At 48.1% G+C, this 18,400-nt stretch overlaps 2 protein-coding genes across 4 annotated transcripts in view; both read right to left on the reverse strand.

Moving 5' to 3' along the window:
- The window catches only part of CEMIP (cell migration inducing hyaluronidase 1), a 115,044-nt gene extending 101,349 nt beyond the window's left edge, over positions 1–13,695 (reverse strand). The window contains exons 1-2 of one of the 3 annotated variants that reach the window (XM_035554569.2): positions 13,607–13,695; positions 9,722–12,369 (exon numbers count right to left, since the gene is read on the reverse strand). The gene's annotated coding sequence lies outside the window, so the exon portion shown is untranslated. Of the gene's footprint in view, positions 1–9,721; positions 12,404–13,606 lie in introns of those variants that run through there. The other 2 variants (XM_035554573.2, XM_035554575.2) reach the window with 2 other exon arrangements.
- The window catches only part of LOC118251910 (cell surface hyaluronidase-like), a 57,706-nt gene extending 41,160 nt beyond the window's left edge, over positions 1–16,546 (reverse strand). Inside the window, exons 1-11 of the mRNA XM_035554568.2 lie at positions 16,456–16,546; positions 16,276–16,377; positions 13,607–14,107; positions 9,047–9,187; positions 8,373–8,934; positions 7,934–8,103; positions 7,439–7,627; positions 6,912–7,081; positions 5,820–6,029; positions 1,873–2,078; positions 203–272 (exon numbers count right to left, since the gene is read on the reverse strand). Of these exons, the coding sequence (XP_035410461.2) occupies positions 203–272; positions 1,873–2,078; positions 5,820–6,029; positions 6,912–7,081; positions 7,439–7,627; positions 7,934–8,103; positions 8,373–8,934; positions 9,047–9,187; positions 13,607–14,107; positions 16,276–16,377; positions 16,456–16,519 (2,385 nt within the window). The 5' untranslated portion in view covers positions 16,520–16,546. The remainder of the gene's footprint in view (positions 1–202; positions 273–1,872; positions 2,079–5,819; positions 6,030–6,911; positions 7,082–7,438; positions 7,628–7,933; positions 8,104–8,372; positions 8,935–9,046; positions 9,188–13,606; positions 14,108–16,275; positions 16,378–16,455) is intronic.
- Positions 16,547–18,400: the final 1,854 nt, after the last annotated feature.

The raw sequence follows: 18,400 nt of genomic DNA on the forward strand, positions 1-18,400 counted from the left end.
AGAGAAATCAGTCTCAGAGACAACTGTGAAACAGCTGCAAGCCACTGCTTGTTCTTAACAGAGAGAAAGGCTGCAGAAATATATATCCAAATTTTATGACGACTTCCTAAAAATTCACTGCCCTCATACTAATGACATCAATAAGAGTAGAATATACAGGACCTGGAGACAAAGTATAGTTCTTGCAGTTAAATGGTTTTACCTGAGCACCTGCTGCTGCATTCTCTATTAAATTGTTGTTTGGATTTGCAATCCAGAAAGTGCTGACAGCCCTGAAAAATCAAAATCAAAATCAAAATGATCCTAAGCAGTTACCAAACAGGAAAGGATACGTTTTCATAGCACTGTGCTGGACTTCAGCCACAACCCTCCTATTGACTTTAAAACTCCACACAACCTTTTAATGATTCTCTTTAAGGAAAACCATCTAGTGATGTCAGACATTCATTTATGGAGCCACATGCTGAACTTATTGTAAATTATATGAGACCATTTACACAAAACCCGTGCTCTGTTAAATGCAGCTTAAGGAAATCTGATGTCTTTTTTTTTTTTTTTTTTTCTTCCCAAAAGTTAAGCAGCTTTGGAAAAAGCCTGAAGAGTGAACTTCTGTTTTGTTTTTTGGAACTTTGGGGGCCATGGCAGGAGGTAGGGGATTCGCTATGGATTTACTATTCTTCCACTTGGAAAACAAAACAAATGTCCTTGCAAGCCACAAATGGCTCATTAAGCAGAAGATTAAGGAGATATTATTTTGAAATTTGTTCAAATAAAGAGTTTTTGCCTCAGAGGGAGGATCGGTAGTGGCACAAACAGAAGCCAGACATAGCTATGAAAACATTATGATCTGTTGTCTTACTTCATTTGATAACATCTTTTGCAATAATAAAGACCACATGTAAAAACACTGTAAACCATTTCTCATGACCATAACAATTAATTTGATCATTCTAAGCAGAAAATCTCAATATTTTTTATCTACCTTAACTACTGCATGATCAAGAATCCCCACTCCTTTGCTTGAACAGAACGACTGAATAGGTGCACAATAAATCTGTATTAACCATACAATCAACCGTAGCATTTCAACAACCATAACTGTAATTAATTCAATTGGATTACTTACATGAATTAAAATAAGTAGGGTTTGGGCACTTGATCCTTTTCCAGAAAATGTGAAAATACAAATTTCTGTTGATAAATTATATTCTCACTTGCAAACAGTAACCAAGCCAGTTCCTGGATCCCTTGAGTGCCCATGTTACGGCACATCAGTCTCCAAAATGGAAGCTGACTTTGGTCAGCTATAGCAGGATATTGTTTACTGTATTTTAAATGAGGCTCACTGTACTGTATGCTAATCTCTAAATTCTCACTAAATCTCTTAGTATAGTCTAGATACTCATGTACGTATGTATTGTTGACTTTAAATGCAAAATTCAGCCCTGGTGAAAACAGGCAAAAATTCGCTTTGCACTAGGTGATATTTTTGCCAGCTTACACCAACTTGGCTGTGCCAACTTGCGTTTATCATACAGATTTCATGGAGCTGTCCAGTTCAAAAAGACTGAAAGGGGTTCAGACACAAGCAAAGTACTCTATGCATTTATGATCCTTGGAAACAGCAACAGCAATAAACAGCAGCAAGTATTCCTTGCTTAGGATTCATGCAGATGCTAACAGTTATCTTCACATGCAAAACAAGGTCAAAGAGCTAAATTATTTTTAAAAGTGAAATGATAGGAAAAGCTGCACGTTTTTCATCAAATAGCATAAAATTTTCATTAAAAGTTTTGTTTCAACACAGCATTTTTAGGACCCAGCTACAAACTTCAACGTCAGTGCAAAAACTATATCTCCTGGAGCACTTACATGCAGTCAGTGCTTGGCACAGGAACATAATTCCCATAGACGTGGCTCCGGATGGCAAGGCACATAGCTTCATTGCGATCTGAGGGCAAGATCGTTCCTGACCTGGTGAGGAGGCCCAAGTTGTGATAGAACGTATTGCGTTGCTCCGTCCCATCTTCAAGGAAGAAACAGTGCCCCAGAGTGTCGTAGCCAATGGTGTCTTTTACCTGGAAGAAAGTGTACAGGCCACAGATTGCGATGCTAAGAGCAGTAGGAATGAAGAGTGATGTGCTTTATCAGTGAACTCAGAAACTCCCAGGAGCAGTTTTGCTACAGTGCAGTGTCTTAATGTGCATCAATCCAGGAGCTAGCTCAAGCTGCATGTGGTTTGCATAAGAGTGACTGATCTTTCTATACAGCATAACTGCTATTAAAGTTACTCTGAGGGAGATCATATGCATAATTAAGGGAAAATCATAAAATACTGGATTTAAAACCACTCTCAGCTCTAGGAGAAAATATATGTTTCAGTGTCATGAAGTAAATATCTGTGTAAATATGTATGTGTCTTGCATGATAAACCAGAAAGTTAGGCCAGTAATCCAGAAATTGTCATGACTGCAATACTTCCCAAATAAAATAATAAAAAAATCTTTAAATTGCACTATGTGAAGTAATTTATATTATGAAGATTTCTGTTCTTTCTGCTCCACTCCTAGAACATGCAAGTCCACTTCATTCCTTTAATGCTCAGCTTGGGCAGAGATGGTCTCTCACTGCTTCAGCCTATTTAAGATTAATTGACATGTATTAAATCATAATTTGACCAAGAGGATTTAGCACAAGCCTCCTTTGATGTACAGCTTTATGAAGACAAATTTAGAAATCCTTTAAATGTGAATACTAAATCAGGTTAGTTAAAGTACCAACTATTTGTTACTAAATCTCACTTAAACCGAACTTTGTACTTTACATGATCCCTGTCAGCATATTTATTCACTCTTCAAGCATACCAAATTCCTGTTGACGTCAGTTAGAGTTATGTCCTTGTAAAACTGCAAGATTAACTAATATTAACCCATTTGGTTATTTCTGTATACAGAGGGATACTTGAACCAAATCCATTTCAGATTCATATCCTGTGATTAGCCCTTAATGGCCTACAACTGTACGTAACATCTGGAGTCACAAACACTATAGTTTCCGTAAGTATATTTCTACTGGATTTCTTGATTTCCTGGCAGTAACCCATCAAACATGTCATCTGCTGCTCTTGTTTCTGCCTCAGTGAGGTGTTCAAGTTAAAAAAAGGCAGCATACAACGAGGTACCCAAAAAGATACATTTTTGGGAATTCAATGAGGTTCTGCTTGCAGGTGCAGTCGCTTAGGGTGAGCTACAAGGAAGATAACCAAGAACCTACATGCAGCAACACTGAGAGAAAGTGTCTCTATCAGCTTAATCTCAGGAATACAGGTAGGAAATGGATTTAGATCAAAATGCAAGCGCCTTTGCCAACCTGCTAAGAACAGTAAGTCTGGCTACTCATATCCTTCCAAATGATGGGCAGGAGCTGCATCAAAGACTGTTTTTTTTGGAGAGAATTGGTAATGGCAAAACACCTGCTGCGATAAAGGAAAAAGCATTTCAGTTGTAGAGTGTCATTCTTATAAATTTAGCTGAAGTTCAACTAATCTGTGCTTCAAAGAAGTGCATTAAAAACCAGTCTCGTATCCAAAAACAGATTTTAGCTTTAATTAATACAATTTGTGACAGTTTCAGAAACACATGGTGGCTCTGAAAACCTACACACGTGAAATTATATTGATCACTTTTCTATAACATTTTAAAGATCATTTACATTTGCACTTACTGAGAAGGATCCATGCTGTTAGATCAAAACAGCAACAACTGAATGCTCCCGGCATATCCCAGATAGAAATTAGAGGCTTGGAAAGGAAAGCCTGCCTGCAGCGCTGTGACATTAACAGTAGCATATTACTGTATGTGTCAGCATGCAACATTGTCCACAACACAAGATACAGCCCTGTTGGTGTGTCCAACACCAGATGTTTAAGATGCCTCTAAACACTGAATTATATATAGTTCAGCAACACAATATAAGTGACCTTTAGGCACTGCAACTTTATACATGTAAGACTACAGTATTCTGTGGTAAGTGTGACGTGTGCCAGGGAAGCGAGCAGCATGTCACAGCCCGCTTTCTAACCACAGTGAGTAATCCAAGCTGCCTGTGCTGCTGCCGTGGGCTTGCAAAGTGGCACAAGGCTGGCATGCAGGAGAAGCAGATGGGAGAAGGGCCTCGCACACAATGCCGTGTGACCCGTGCACAGCACAGCACAAAGCACAGCACTCTTGTAAAGTCTAAAGTTACTTCTTCTGAACAGGAAGGGGGAAAAGAAACCTGTCTGGTCTATTCTCAAAGGCTGAAGTTATATATCCTGGTGCAAAAATGGATACCCACCTATGCTATTTAACTGCCATTATCCGGTATATATGCAGTTCTCTGGAACTGCAAATTATTTTAGTTTATTTTAAAGCAGGGCTTTTTAATACACTGTAATTACTCTTAATGAATGCATTGAAACCACATGATTCTTCCACAGAATCACTTATTTAACCTTTGCTATGAAATCTGTTGATTAATTCATGGACTCAAAGCCACCCCAGCCTGGTTGCTGGTGGCCTGGATCTCACTCTTGGATTCCTGATTGCACACCTACTGAATCCCACATACCCCGCTAAAACCCTGACAGACTCCCTTCTGATGAAGACCTAGGGAAAGACCATCATTCTTCTCAGGAACAATATTAATGTAAGGCTTAACTTTTCATTCCTGGCAGGCTCCTACTATTCAAAGGGTGTAATACTGATGGGAAGAGAAGGGGAGCTGAAGTGTATCTACACATACTGTGCAAGTCTCCTGCCACCTAAGGGCTCTGTCAACAAAAGCAGGTGCTATAGCCAGAGCGAATCACATATATGAGAAGGTAATCAATAATTTTGAGTGGTATGGACAATAGAAATACTGTTCGAGACACATGAAAAGTGCTCTCAGTTGTACAGGTCCAGGATCGCAGTGTTACTAATACCTGCTTGTAGGTGGACCCTTTTAGACAAGGGTCCCACCAGAGTGCATCTATGTCATTTCTTACAGAGCTTTATATACAGAGCTGAGAAAACATTGCCAGGAAAAAACCTGGGAGGTCACGAATAGTTCTGGGAGTGTCTCTGCCTAAGCACACATCAGGTGAATGAGGAAATGTCCATGAACATGAAAATACCACTCCAGGCCCTACAGAGCACACAGCAATTGGACATGTCAGGACTGGAGCAGGAACCTGTCTTTTCCAGCTGGGACACGTGTGGCTTTTTTTTTTTTTTAAAAAAAAAAAAAAAGTTCCTCTCCACAATGCCCTTGTGAAGATCTAGGTCAAAGCCAAGTTCCTGAGGGTTTTTCTGGCACTGAAGTGGCCATTTGGGTCTGTACATCTCATATTGCATTCCCTTTGTCATGTGCAAAATTTTTGGATTTGTTTCACATTGCCCTGACTTGAACAACCCTTGTCTTTTTTATCTCCATTGCAAATAAGATCTATTGCTTCAGTCACGTTCATTAAAAGCCCATTGCTTTCATTTTAAATTAAACTCTGTATGATCACAAACTGTCCACAGTAACCATGACAGAGATTTACCTATACCTGATCACACCATTAATAATATTAATTACCAAGAGAATATGAAGCACCTGAAATTCAGTTCAAAGTGCTGCACCACCAGAACAGCAGTCGTAACCTGTCAAATGAGCTTGACAAGTCAAGACATCTCTGGGGGAAAAGACACCTTATTTCAATATTCTGATTTCTCTTTGCATCACAAATGGCTCTTACTGTTTAGCAGTGCCTAAGCAAAGAAATTAACTCGGTACTAATAAAATGTGTTTCCTACCAGCAGGCCATGAGTTCCATGTACGGCAACACACCTAGAGAAGCAGTGGTGGATAGCCAGGTTATCAAGGTACGTTGGGCGGTCATATCCTCCTCTCTCATCCACATCCTCAGCCATGTGAAAATGCACAGGGTAACTGCCCAGGATTTGCTGCCCCATGTTTTTTAATTCCACTCCTGACATGTGAACAGAACTAAAATTCCTTAGGATCTGTTGAAAGAAGTGTAGGTCCAAGTAAGGCATTGCAATATAAATAACGTGCTAAAAGAAAAACACTTTTTTCCCCATTAGGCAATATGTTTGCAGTACAAAATAGGGCCTGATCCCAGAAGGAGGTGCCAGCTCCCCGCTCTGACTCACAGCAGCACCTGCGGAGAAGCGTGCCGGCGGCTGTGCACCTACAGGTGTGGGGGTGCCAAGGAATAGCTGCCAAACAGCACGTACAGCATTTAGCAACAGCAGCACATAAATGCGTGACACAGCTGTGGACAAAATACTCCTGCCAGCTACAGAAAGGGACAGCACTTACCAACAAGCTCTATTTCCTGAAAACTTCATCTCTGTCAAGTGATTTTAGGTCAGACCTGCCCAGATCTCTGATTTCCACTAACTGGGAACGCATTTATCTTACACCAAGGCCCTGGAACAGCAAAACTTTGCATGTCCACCAGGAACACCTGGGACAACCCAGAGAGAGGGCTAAGCCCAACTGGCAAGACCCAGCGCTTATCTGAGCCACGAGTGGAGCAGGTTTGCGCTGGAGGAAGCACAACTACTTCAGCAGCACTTTGCAACCTGTGTAACTTCACACCGACCCTACCAACAGCGATGGAGCTAAAGAACCCCACTAGCCTGGAGAAGGGTATGCTTTTGGATATGCAGAAAACAAAATGGCACAGCCTCATTGTAAGTCTAGTTTTGCAAAACAGGCCAATAAACTTTCCCCACCTTCAAAGTCAAGTATTATTATTACTTTTTTTTTTTCCTCCCCCCAGACACAATGGCATTTTCAAGCAGCGTACTGCTCATTTACAAACCAGGGAAGGAACTACCTGAAACAACCTACATGCACATGCATTAAAAATCACTCACTTTAATATGTCCTCCGAATGTGTCAAAGGAGAAAAACTGACATTGATTTTGTCCGTAGCAGGAGTCTTCCATTTCTCCTTGAATAAGTATATTTCTAGTCAGAAGACCAACCTCTGCCCTCATATCGATGCCATCTATGACTTCTCCAATATGAAGATAAAGTGGGCTGCCTGTAAAAATCAGAAACCTCTTATTCAGGGGGAGAGCAGTGTCCTTGTTATCATGTTTTTTCTAGGCAAGTGCACACCTTTCATTTAAGCAATCACCAAGTTTGGGACGTGCCCTGTTGTCAGTATCTGATCCACGGGAGATCAGCACTTCCCCTGGCTTCTATAGGGAATGGCTGCCTCAGGCCAAATTTTAAGTCCCACTACAGTATCAGGGCCTTTCAGCTCTCCTATGACAAGTGTCCACATGGGACAAAAATTAGCTAAAGAGATAAGTAACTGTAAATGTAGAGCATAAAAGACACAACAATGTAAGTATTTACAACAAACGAGCAGGTTTAAAAAAAAAATAAATCATACCATCGATTTTCACTTGATTATTTTTACATTCAGGGCAGGGAAGGAGATTAAACTCTTCAGCCTGATGCATAGAATAATCTGTACTGGCAATGACAATCCTGTCACCAGGTAACCAACTTCTAACATCATCCACTAAATGAAGAATTATCCCTTTAGACACTTCCACTCTAAATCCATTATGAGGCACCCCTGAAAAACGAAGCAATCCATTATTTTTACAGTTGCACAGGATGGAGTCCTACAATTAGTCCAAGCGCTTACTGATTTAATTTTTATCTCGATAACTGTGTGTGATAGAAGCGCTCTGGTCATTAAATGTGTCAGTGTCAGCTCTTTGTAGGCAGTTGAATGTTATGTCACGGGAGTACTGCTGTTAGCGTGGTCACCATGCGTAGGGGCACAACTATTACTATCATGGCACAGTTCAGATTTGTAGCCAGCAGAGAAGACCGAGCAAAGCAGCAGAAGGCAAGCAACGATCAGGAGCCACTAAACCTTTAATCCATCCACTGAAAGCAGTAACAGTGAAGCGGGTGCCATCGTAGGTCAGGAACTCCCTCTGGGCTACGGCGAACCCCGTGGTCCCGTTCCCGTGATACTCCCTCTTATCTTCAGCCGTGGAAAGCGCATCCCCTCCGAGGATCCCCACCAGCGCCCAGGGCTGCCTGAAGGGCACCAGGAGGGAGCGGTCGGGCAGGCAGCCCGCACACACATCTCGCCCAGCCTCCGGGTCCCGGAGGGGCTGCTCAGAGTCCCGGATTCCCCCTCCCTCTTGCTCCGAGCCCCGGCCCGCGCCCCCCGTCGGGGCTTGCCCCGCGCTGTCCCGCAGCCGCGCGGCGCCGGGCCCGGAGCTGTCCATGGTGGCGCCGCGGGCCCGCCCCGCCGAAGCCCCGGGGACCGCGAGTTCGAGTCCCGCGCCCGCCGCTCGCCTCACCTGTAGCCCAGGCGGGCGATGTGCTCGCTCCGCAGGCGGTCCCGCAGGAGCAGCCGCGTTTCCAGCGTGAGGCTGCGGGCCGCCGAGTCCCCCACGGCGGCCGCCACCACCCTGCCGGGGGGCTGCAGGGCCAGGAAGGCGAGCAGGCGGCGGCACTCGCCGGCTCGCAGGTGGGTGTCGAAGCGCCCCGCCGCCAGCACCCGCCCCGTGCCGGCGTCGAGGATGCGGAGGTTGAGCCCGCGGCTGCCCCAGCGCTTCTCCGACGAGTAGCGGCCGTGGCGGAGCCCTCCGGGGTGCAGGGTTTTGTCCAGGAGGCTCCAGGAGCGAGGCCGCCGGCCGTGCAGCTCCAGGACGCCGCCGCCGCCCACTCCCACGAATTTCTGCCCGAAGCCGGCCACGGCCGCCCCGTCGGCGGCTCGCCCGTACAGCGAGATGGTGGCCCGCGAGCCGTAGGGGCAGCGCTCCGAGCCGATGTGCAGCTCCCCGCCGTCCTGGATGAGGATGTAGCGGGCCCGCAGGGTGATGGGCGGCCCGCGGGGGCGGTCGGCGAACACCAGCTTCCCTGGCGGCCGTGGGGAGAGCAGCGGGGTCAGGGGGCTCCCACCGGCGGGGACGGGAAAGAGGGGAGCGGGAGGTGCCCCGCCACCCGGCTGCGTGTCCCCCTCATCGCTTACCTCCGTCGCGGATGACGAGGGAGTGGAAGGTAGCGGAGCTCTCCAGGCGCAGAGCCGCTCCCCGGCCCACGACGGCGGCTCGGCGGGTGTCGGAGCCGGGGTGCCACGGGGAGAGGTGCGGGGCGGCCCCCGGGCACGGCCCTGCAACAGACGGGGGCAGCGGCAGCGGCGGCGACGCGCGGCGGGGCGCGGCGGGGGCGGAGGGGCGCGGTACCGACCTGCTGCGCTGCCGCTCGCTGCTCCGCCGGGCGTCCCGCGGCGCTGCCGGGACCGGGACCGGCTCCGGGACCGGCTCCGGGTCCGGCTCGAAGGGCAGGGGGAGCCGCAGCACCCCCGGGCTCCCCCCGGCCGCTACCTGCAGCCCGCAGCCGCCGCCCGAACACGTGCGCGGCGCCGGCTCCTTCTCCGCGGCTTTGCACGGAGCCGGCGCCAAGACACGTTTTGCTTTGGGCTTTTTTTTTTTTTTTCCACCTTTTTTCTTTTTTTTTTTTTTTTTTTTTTTCCTCCACTTAACCTAGCAAGAGCGAAACCAGAAGCAACCTCCTTCCCCCGCTACCGCACGCAGCGTGTGACAACCCCGACAGCAGGACGAGCGGGGAGCCGGCGAGGAGAAAACCCCAGCGGCAGACGGACGAGAAGCGCCGGCGAACTCCGGCTGGCGAAAAGACCTCTTACCTATAGCCCCGGCAGCGCCGAGCCGCAAACTTTGGACGCCGCCTCTCGGGAGCTCCCGACCCGGGCTGCTGGGCAGAGGCAGGCGCAGGCAGCTCCCGCTCCTCCGCTCCGGCTGCCTCCCCTCCGCCTCCCTATTTATATCCATCTTCCAGCCGCCGGCGGTGCCCGCACTGTTTACAGCAGCTCCGCTTCTGGCTCCTCCCAGCCGGGGACGAGCCCTCCAGCCCGGAGGTATATCTGCGGCCGGCGCCCAGATGCTCGGGGCCGGGGAGAGCCCCGCTGCCCGCCCGCAGAGGTCGGCCCCGGCCCCGGGCTGCTGCGGGGGTCGCCGGGCTCCCGGGGGTCACAGCGGGTCTCGGCCCGGGGAGGCCTTTGGGGGCTCTTTGCAAGCCCGCAGAGCACCCAGCTGGGCTCAAAAGTGTGAAGTGTGGGGTTCAGGGGCCTGGAGCCTGCCCTGGGCGGGGGGACAGGGGTTGAGGCATCAGCCCCCAGCTCTCACTGCAGCCCGCCAGCACCTCAGAATGAATCAGGGAACGGCTCGGGTCAGAAGGGACCCTGAAGGTCATCTAGGTCCAAGCCCCCTGCCACGGGCACCTTCCCACAGGGGTGTCCCACCCCAGCCCGTCCTGCAACAGGCAGCTCTGCAAAGAGCACCCGAACCCAGCGGCTGCAATTGTCCCCCCAGACAGTGGCGGGGCAGAGAGGTATCTGCCACATCACCTCACCCGACCGAGCTGTAGTCAGAGCCCGCAGCGAAAGAGACAAAAACCCTTCCCTCTAGAAGGTGCTCTGGCAGGATGCAGCCTCAAAGAAATCTGTTTGCATTTATCCCCATGGACTAGGACTCTTCCTTGCCCTTACGGGCTCCAGGCTGGCCTCCAGTCTCCGCACACATGGCACTGCCTGCAGGAGGACCACCACACACACTCTTGCTTTCCATGAAATAGAATACCACATTTTTCCCAGGCTCTAGCATAACTGAGCTTCCAGGGGACACATAAAGTAACTGCTTATTGCAGCCACTGCCACCTCCTTCCCAGAGTCTAATCCCTCATCTCTTCTCCGCTGCCCAGCATCCAGCGGCAAGGAGAAGCCAGAAGCAGGCAAGCAGCAGTGCCAGGGCCAAAGCCAAAGAGGTGTGAAGCCACAGGTGCTGCTGATCTCAGCGACATTTGTGTGCCATCATCTGGTCAAACCGTTCCAATCTGTCACCCCTGAAATTTATTCTGGTGCAGGATTTCTTCTGTCAGAGGGCACAAAGAGGCTATAGTTATGTTAATAAGGAGCGAGTGCTGTCAGACAAAATATGAGAACAGACTGGGAGCAGGGGGTGGGCGAGGGGCATGGCCATGCCCACGCTCCTGATGACAGCTCTGGAGCAGGAGCAGCACTCAGTTGTGCTGAAGGAAACGCATTTGGTCTCCTACACCCTACTGTGGGACCCAGGGCGGTGCTGAATCAAGATAAGCATCCAGCCCAGAGAAACACGTCCAGCCGATACTCCCTCATAACAACACTCCATAATACAGGGAAATGCTAGAGCTGCCACCTTTGCTACCGGCTGTTCATCTATCATGTACTGCTGGCACTTCTATTCCTGTCTCAAATAGCTTTTGGCATTTTCCTTCCAAAAAGCGGCATTAGTCAGTACTGTGCCTCCTTCTTATCTGAACATGATATGTATGAATATGGGTCATGGGAAAGCAGAGCAGCTATCAGAGGTATGGTAGGCTGTGCTCATTTTTTGGAGAAAGATTTATCTACTGGTGGGAGCTGCAGGCAGGACAAGACAAATAGGAGTGCTTTGTCTTAAAACACACTATTTTCTCTGAATTCTGAGGTTCTAGAAGTGTAGAATTGGAGGTGGAAGAGAACTTGAACCTTTATTTTATGCCTGTCAGTCCCCTAGAAACCTCATATATATATATAAAACATTTACTCTGCGAAAGATTTCCTAGACTTACTTGCAATGTAAATAAAAGATAACAATGGTTAACATAACCTAGTAATAGTGGAAATAAGTGTAATACAGGCTTTGGGTAGTGTTAAATTTCATGCAGGCCTTGTGAAACTATTAGCAAAGCCAAAGCTGACTCTAATTCACAAGGGCCTTTTTTTGAACAAGAATGTAAAATTTGTATGGTGTGAGCACTGTTTAAATCCTTCAAAGCCATTTTCCCCCCGTAGTCTCAAAATCCACATAGCTACACTGCTCTGTTGTTTTTTGTTTGTTTTGTTTGTTTGTTTGTTTTCTAAGGCAAGAATAATTCTTGGAAGTGAATTATTTCAGTATCATTTTCTCCTGCATTGTTTCCTCTGACTGAGGAGGAAAATTACAAAGCAAATGAGACTGGATGTATCATCTTGTTTTTCTGAAGAGTCCCGTTTCATTTTCAGGAAAGCACAGAAAAGCTTGTTGTTATCTGCATTTTGGTGCTTGCGAGCTAAAATCTTTTCCTTTCACTCTTTCCCAAATTTCCTTTTTGTGGATGATTTTTGTTTTGCAGCAGCGCCAGGCCGAAGCTTACACAAGACCGTTTAGTTACAGGGCACATCCTCAGCGCGAGCACATTCCCAAACATCCTCACACCTGCAAGTGGGAAATCATGACTAATCCTCACTGCCTCAAGCACACTGCTGGGGTAGATCTTCCTTGGAAAAAAAAATAAAAAAAATAAAAATCCTGAGCCTCCCTCTGAGTGTTATTACAGATCTTCCTTGAAAAAAAAATAATCCTAAGCCCTCCTCTGAGTGTTGTTATAAACTGAAGTTTATCTTTCTAGCAAAGCAAGTTGGTCGTCTTCCTCTTCTTTAACGGGCTACCTGGTACGAGGAGATCTCTGCCATCTCCCGCCTCGGCTTGCTCCGAAGGCAAACACAGCCGGAGCCTTCCCTAACAAACCCCGGTGACTACCGAGGCCTCGCTTTCAGGCGGTACAGACCAGAAAAGCTGCTCCAACGCCAGCCGGCCGGGGATGCACCGACTGCCGGGGCTGCAGGGCTGCAGGGGATGGATCCTGAGCGGGGCTGCACCGCGGCCGGCCGGGCGGCGTCGCCCTTGCACAGCCCTGGCCGCCCAGCCTCGGACCCGGCCCCGGGCCCCTCAGACCTCGGTCCCCTCAGGTCCCGCCCTTCGGACCTCGGTCTCCTCAGGCCGCAACGCCCCCCAAGCCCCTCTCCCCTCAGGCCGCGATGCCCTCCACGCCTCAGTCCCCTCAGGCCTCGATGACCCTCAGTCCTCAGTCCCCTCAGGCCTCGTCCCATCCTCCAGAGCACCCAATGCCTAAAGGACACAGGCCATCAGCTCCTACGTTACCCTTAATTAAACAAACATTATCAATTAGGTTTTCCTGCTCCTCTCCCTACCTGCAGATCCTGCCATCCTCCACCTCTATTTTTTAAAATTCTTCCTAAGTTTTACGTTTTTCCATACAGCGCGGCTCCCTGACATGTTTCCGCAGGCAGCCCCCAGCTCTGAGCGGGGCAGGGGGAGTCGTTGGCACTGCCCTGGGGAGCCGTGGCAGCACACTCATAATGCATTAGAGATGCTCTCAGAGGCCTGGCAGCCGCACCGAGCCAGGTACAGCACTAACCACAGCTTTTAGCGCCGGTATCGACTCCCACAGACCGTCTCCAAATAACGCAGTTCACAACCAATCTATGGCTCATCTGCGGCGACTGCCCTCCACACGCTACCCCAGAGGCTCCTCTTGTGCAGAGGGCGGCTGCTCCCAGCCACCTCACCACACACCTCCTGCCTCAGGCTGCGCACCTCAGCCCTCGTCATCGCTCAGCAAAGCACCGGGGCCTGCACACTAAGCATGGCTCCCACCTCAGCCCCATCGGCGCGACAGAATCAAAACCATCTCCTCCTTATGTACCTACCACTTTGCTCCACTTGGGGCTTTAAGGGCATTTTCCTTGTTTTCAGCATTTGCTTCTTGAGCAGAGCGAAGACCTTGGACTGCTGACCTTCAGACAGCACTCCCATGTTCCGGAGCAGCTGAAGCATCCTATGCAGCAGGAAAGGCTTCAGCTTGTGCTGTGCCAGCTTGAGAGGACTGATGTGAATTTTGGGCAGGTTGACTTCCTGATCACAGTGATAAAATCGGAAGAGATTCCAGGCCAAGCTAGGTCCAAAGGTATCCGTTAAAATATACCTGGAGAGTTTAAGGAGCATGTCACAGGACAACTGCTTTTCTTGTGATTTCTGGCCCAAGTTCTGGCTTAGCAAACTTCTGCTGTCCTTGTGTCCGAGGGGAGAGCTGCTTCTGAGCAGGCTGGAGAGTTTGTGTGAGCCCACAGTCCCGGGAAGGGTTTTCTTACTGTGCAGCAGTCCTTCATACTCCATATCCCACCAAGAACTGCTGGGATTCAGGCTATGTTCTGAAATAATTGTAAATACAGCAAAATCTATTAAACAGTGAAGAATCCTAGTGGGCTTCTTTCTTTTATATATAATTATGTACATATACAGACACTTTTATGAATGTTTCACTGTATCCTTGGATACACTACAAATTGTTACACTACTTTGACAAACCAGCTGTGAGGTTCTACAGGTCAAATTCATAGATAGATTTAGAAATAGGTAGATTTTGGAGTACTATAGTGTGATAATGATTCTTATTTTTTCTTTTTGGTGCTGGTTGGTGTTTCCTTTTAATTAAACTAATATTTTCCCTAAACATTATGGAAAATACCTTTATTAATCATATGTACACTCCAGAGTACACAGATTCCTTAAAAAAAAGACCAAAATAGGATGTTCTACTTCATAAAACTTTCTGAAAAAAAAAAAAGAAAAAAGTGATTCCTATTAAAGACTGTAAGAGCCTTTTTCTTACATGACTAAGAAAGGGAAATTTACATTCCCACTGTGCCATTCCCAATTTGAGCCCAGCCCCGGGGCCTAGCACAGCCTCCAGGTTTCCAAGAGCTATAGGCTGAGTCTAGATGAAAGGCTCCATTCTGCTTCCCAGGTGCTCTCTCTGGTCTCCACCTGCTGATCAAAGCCATTATTACCCTGATGTAACGGGGTTAAGCTGTGGCTCAGAGGCCACAGCAGCTTCCTCCTGTGGATGAGGCACTGACTGCTACAGGAGAATCGGGACTCTCTGGAGCTTAAGTTTGTATCTAACGCAGTGCTCCTACACAGCACTCCTTCATCCAGGCTGAGCCTGAAGGTTCAATTTACACCCTGAGAAATGATCAATAAAACAATTAAATTCAACATTGGTAGGCTGGGACTTCATAAATCAGACTGCAAACATCCTGGAAAGCTCTACTAATTAAAAGGGACAAGGAAGGCAAAACTTAGCTGCATCATGCCCGGAGTGTTTGAAATAGTTAATGGCTTAACGTAAGGACATACTGCTAAATGCTGGAGGTCACGTCCTCGAGCCCTGGAATGCGCCTGCAGCACTCGCTTTCATTTCTAAGCAGCGGATAAAATTTTTAAGAATGTTCTATTTCCTAGAGGTGGACCCCAGTCCAGCATGTCTTAGAAGCTTCAAATACTTTTTATTTGATTTCAAGATCGGAGTTAAGTAGTCGTGACTTACCATCCATCAGATTAGTTGTGTATTGTAAACATATTAGTTAAATGTTCTACTATTACACTGGAATTTTATATAACAAACTGCATATTTATGGCTGTAATTCACTGAAAGATAACCCTGTATTACTTAGAAACTGCAAAATATGCCTGCTAGAACTATATGGCAGTGGATGATTCAGGAGTAGCATCACGAAAGCGGCACTTTGCATCCTTAGTGCATCTTTCATTCAGAGCAACCCACAGACGTTGCAAGAACCCAACTCACACAACCCCGAGAGATCAATGAGCTCCTCGTCTGGTTTATCGATGGGCGCACTGAAGTCGGGGGCAGCTAACAGCTTGTGCCAGCTCCCCAGAGGAACAAGGAGAGAGAACGGAGGCGATGGCTGGGTCCGTGTCACCCGCTAGTCCTGCGTGGAAGCGCTGGGGCGAGCGGCCGTGCTGCACAGCTGCAACCTGCCTGGCGCCGCTCTGGGACAAAGGGGTCTCTTGGGTTGGGCTGACTCTTGGGTTCAGCCCAAGGCATCCCTCCCCAAGCGCACCCAACAGCAAAGCTGCAGTGAAGCGACTTGAAACACAAGTGGCGTTAAGCCTCTAAGCAGGTCTGCAAACTTTCTAGGATAAACTGCTGCGCAAAGCATCACGTAGAGCGAGCACAACTTCGGGCTGACGGCTTGTCTTCAAAGACAGCCCTTACATTAAAAAAGGCCTGAGGAAGTAAAGAGGAAATGAATCAAGGGCCCGTTGCCCGTAGTCACCTCCAAGGCCATAATCAAACCGCGCCACCTATTAGCTGGAAACCAGTCTCTGCCTCCCTCCCACCAAGGGGCGGCGAGTCCGAGCAGCCGCGATCCCCCCGCTGCCCCCGTGCTGGAGCACGGAGCTCGCTGCCTTTCTGGCAGCCCCCAGGTGGGCTCTAACAAAATATTCCTCCCTCCTCCTCCTTCCCAGCACTGCCCACCCCACCGCCGGGCACCCGAGCGGGGACGGTCACCGTGTCGCTGCTGCCTGCGGACACTCGTCTCCTGCGCCTCTGGCCGTGCGCCCAGCACCAGCAGCACCAGCAGGATGAGGGCAGCGCTCCTCGGGGGGCTCCCTGCAACACAGACAGGGGGTTGGCCGCCCTTCTGGGGCTCCCCCCGGCCTCCTGTCCCCGCTCCCGGCGCCCACTTACCCGGCCCCATGGCTGGAGGCGCAAGTCCCGCGGGCGCGCAGGGGCCGGCTGCGGGCAGCTCCATGCCGCGGGCAGCGCCGCCCGGCCCCGCTGCGAGCCCGCCTCCAGCCAGCGGGGGGGATTTATTTATTTTTTCTTGCTGGGGGCAAGAATCAGCCGTGCCCGGAGCTGGCTCAAACGCTTCAACGCTTTTGGGGAGCAGGGGCTTTGGAAAACAGAGGAAAAGCAGGTAATGCTGCAAGCGCGGCGCGCACTGCTTGCTCCCCGGCCAGCCTGCAGGATGGCAGAGCTCAGCAGCCTGCCTTCCTGAAACCCCAAAGATGCATATTTACCGTTGGAGCAAGCAGAAGACAATGTAAAGTTAAGACCCTGAAGAGGTGAGGGTTTGGTTTTGTTTGTTTTGAGAGAGAGGCAGCATGCACGTTGCTCTAACTTTCCGCAGAATTAATTTGGTTACTGCTGGAACCCAGCCACGAAACCAGGCATTGGGGAAACAAAACGGCACTCGCTCTGCTACTCCGAGCTCATCCTTTTCACTGTCGTAACGAAGTTCTGAGACCCAAATATTTCACAGCTGAAATATGGTGAAATTCACTTTGAAATTCATCCTGTTTTGACCTTAGAATTACTGTAGGACTTCGAAAGCCATGAAGACGAAGCAGGTAGGTTTGGGGCTTGACCTCATTCCCAGCAGCAGCGTGCCCACCACCAGAGCCGTCCTCCACTTAGTACTGGGAGGACAAAACGACTGCAGTTGCAAAACGACAAATTTTAGAGCTAGAACAGATGGTGAATCCACAAAGAAGAGAGGTTGGATATGGAGAAGTAAGTTAAATGGACTTAAATAAGATCATTGATTTACATTCATGAGAATAGACCTAGGGAAAAAAGGATTTGTCAGGTGACAACAATCAAGTAACCACTGGAGGAGAGGGGACCGGTTCTCTATTTCTATATTTAGCATTATTTAGAAAAAGCAAATGTGATACAGGGTTTATAAATGAAGTGCACAATACTGAAGTGAATTTACACTGAAGTGTAAATACCGGTTTGGGCATTCAGAAAGCTGAAAGGTCAGTGCCCTGAGCAGAGCTGCCACACGCTGCAGGAATGACAAAGAAATGGGAAAAAAAATGTAGCAGAAGCAACGAGGGTAACAGATCTGTGTGAACAAATACAGGCTAAATTTATAACAGTTACATAAATTTTAAAAAGATGCGCAAACTCCTCCGAAAATGCCACCTTTAAAGTTGTAACAAATATTTTCCTCTGGCTTTTTCAAAGTACGGACGTTAGACAACTGCTGATTTAAGACCAGGCGCTCCACAACTTACCTTCCTGAAAAGAAGCTGTACGTCAGGTAGTGCTGCACTGTATAAAGAAAGTTAGCAAGTCACACAGGAAAAACGGGAAGAAAAAAAGTTATTTACACTCTTGGAAGACCCATTGCATAACTTATCCAGGCATATACAGCCACTCTTACAGTGACACCTTGGTAGTTCTAAAATATGCATAGCAAGTTCTTGTAAAGGCCCACATTATACATTTAAATGAGTGAATGTTAGCAGTTTGCTGGAACAAACTACTTTTTTAGCCCAATCCAAAGTTTCTCTTTCATAACCTCACATCATCCCCTTTTCCGCCATGTAAAACTTCTGTTCCAACCTTTTTTTTTTTCTTTAAACAAATGGGGACCTGAAACCCACTGTCTTATAAGCAGTTTCATGAGCTGGCCACAGATTTTTTTAACTAGTAATTCTAATGCTGGCAGGCACTAGGACTATGAAATGCCTGAAACAGTGATACCTTGATACAGGGGATCACTTCAGCTTATAGCATAAAGAAGCTCACTACTATTTGTTTTCTTAAAAGGACGTGCCAGGAAATTATATAAAAAAAATTCACAACTCATCTAAGAACTATTCAATGGGAACAGGGCCACAAC

Source organism: Cygnus atratus, chromosome 11 (genome assembly GCF_013377495.2).
Source record: "Cygnus atratus isolate AKBS03 ecotype Queensland, Australia chromosome 11, CAtr_DNAZoo_HiC_assembly, whole genome shotgun sequence".
Taxonomy (NCBI): Eukaryota; Metazoa; Chordata; class Aves; order Anseriformes; family Anatidae; genus Cygnus; species Cygnus atratus.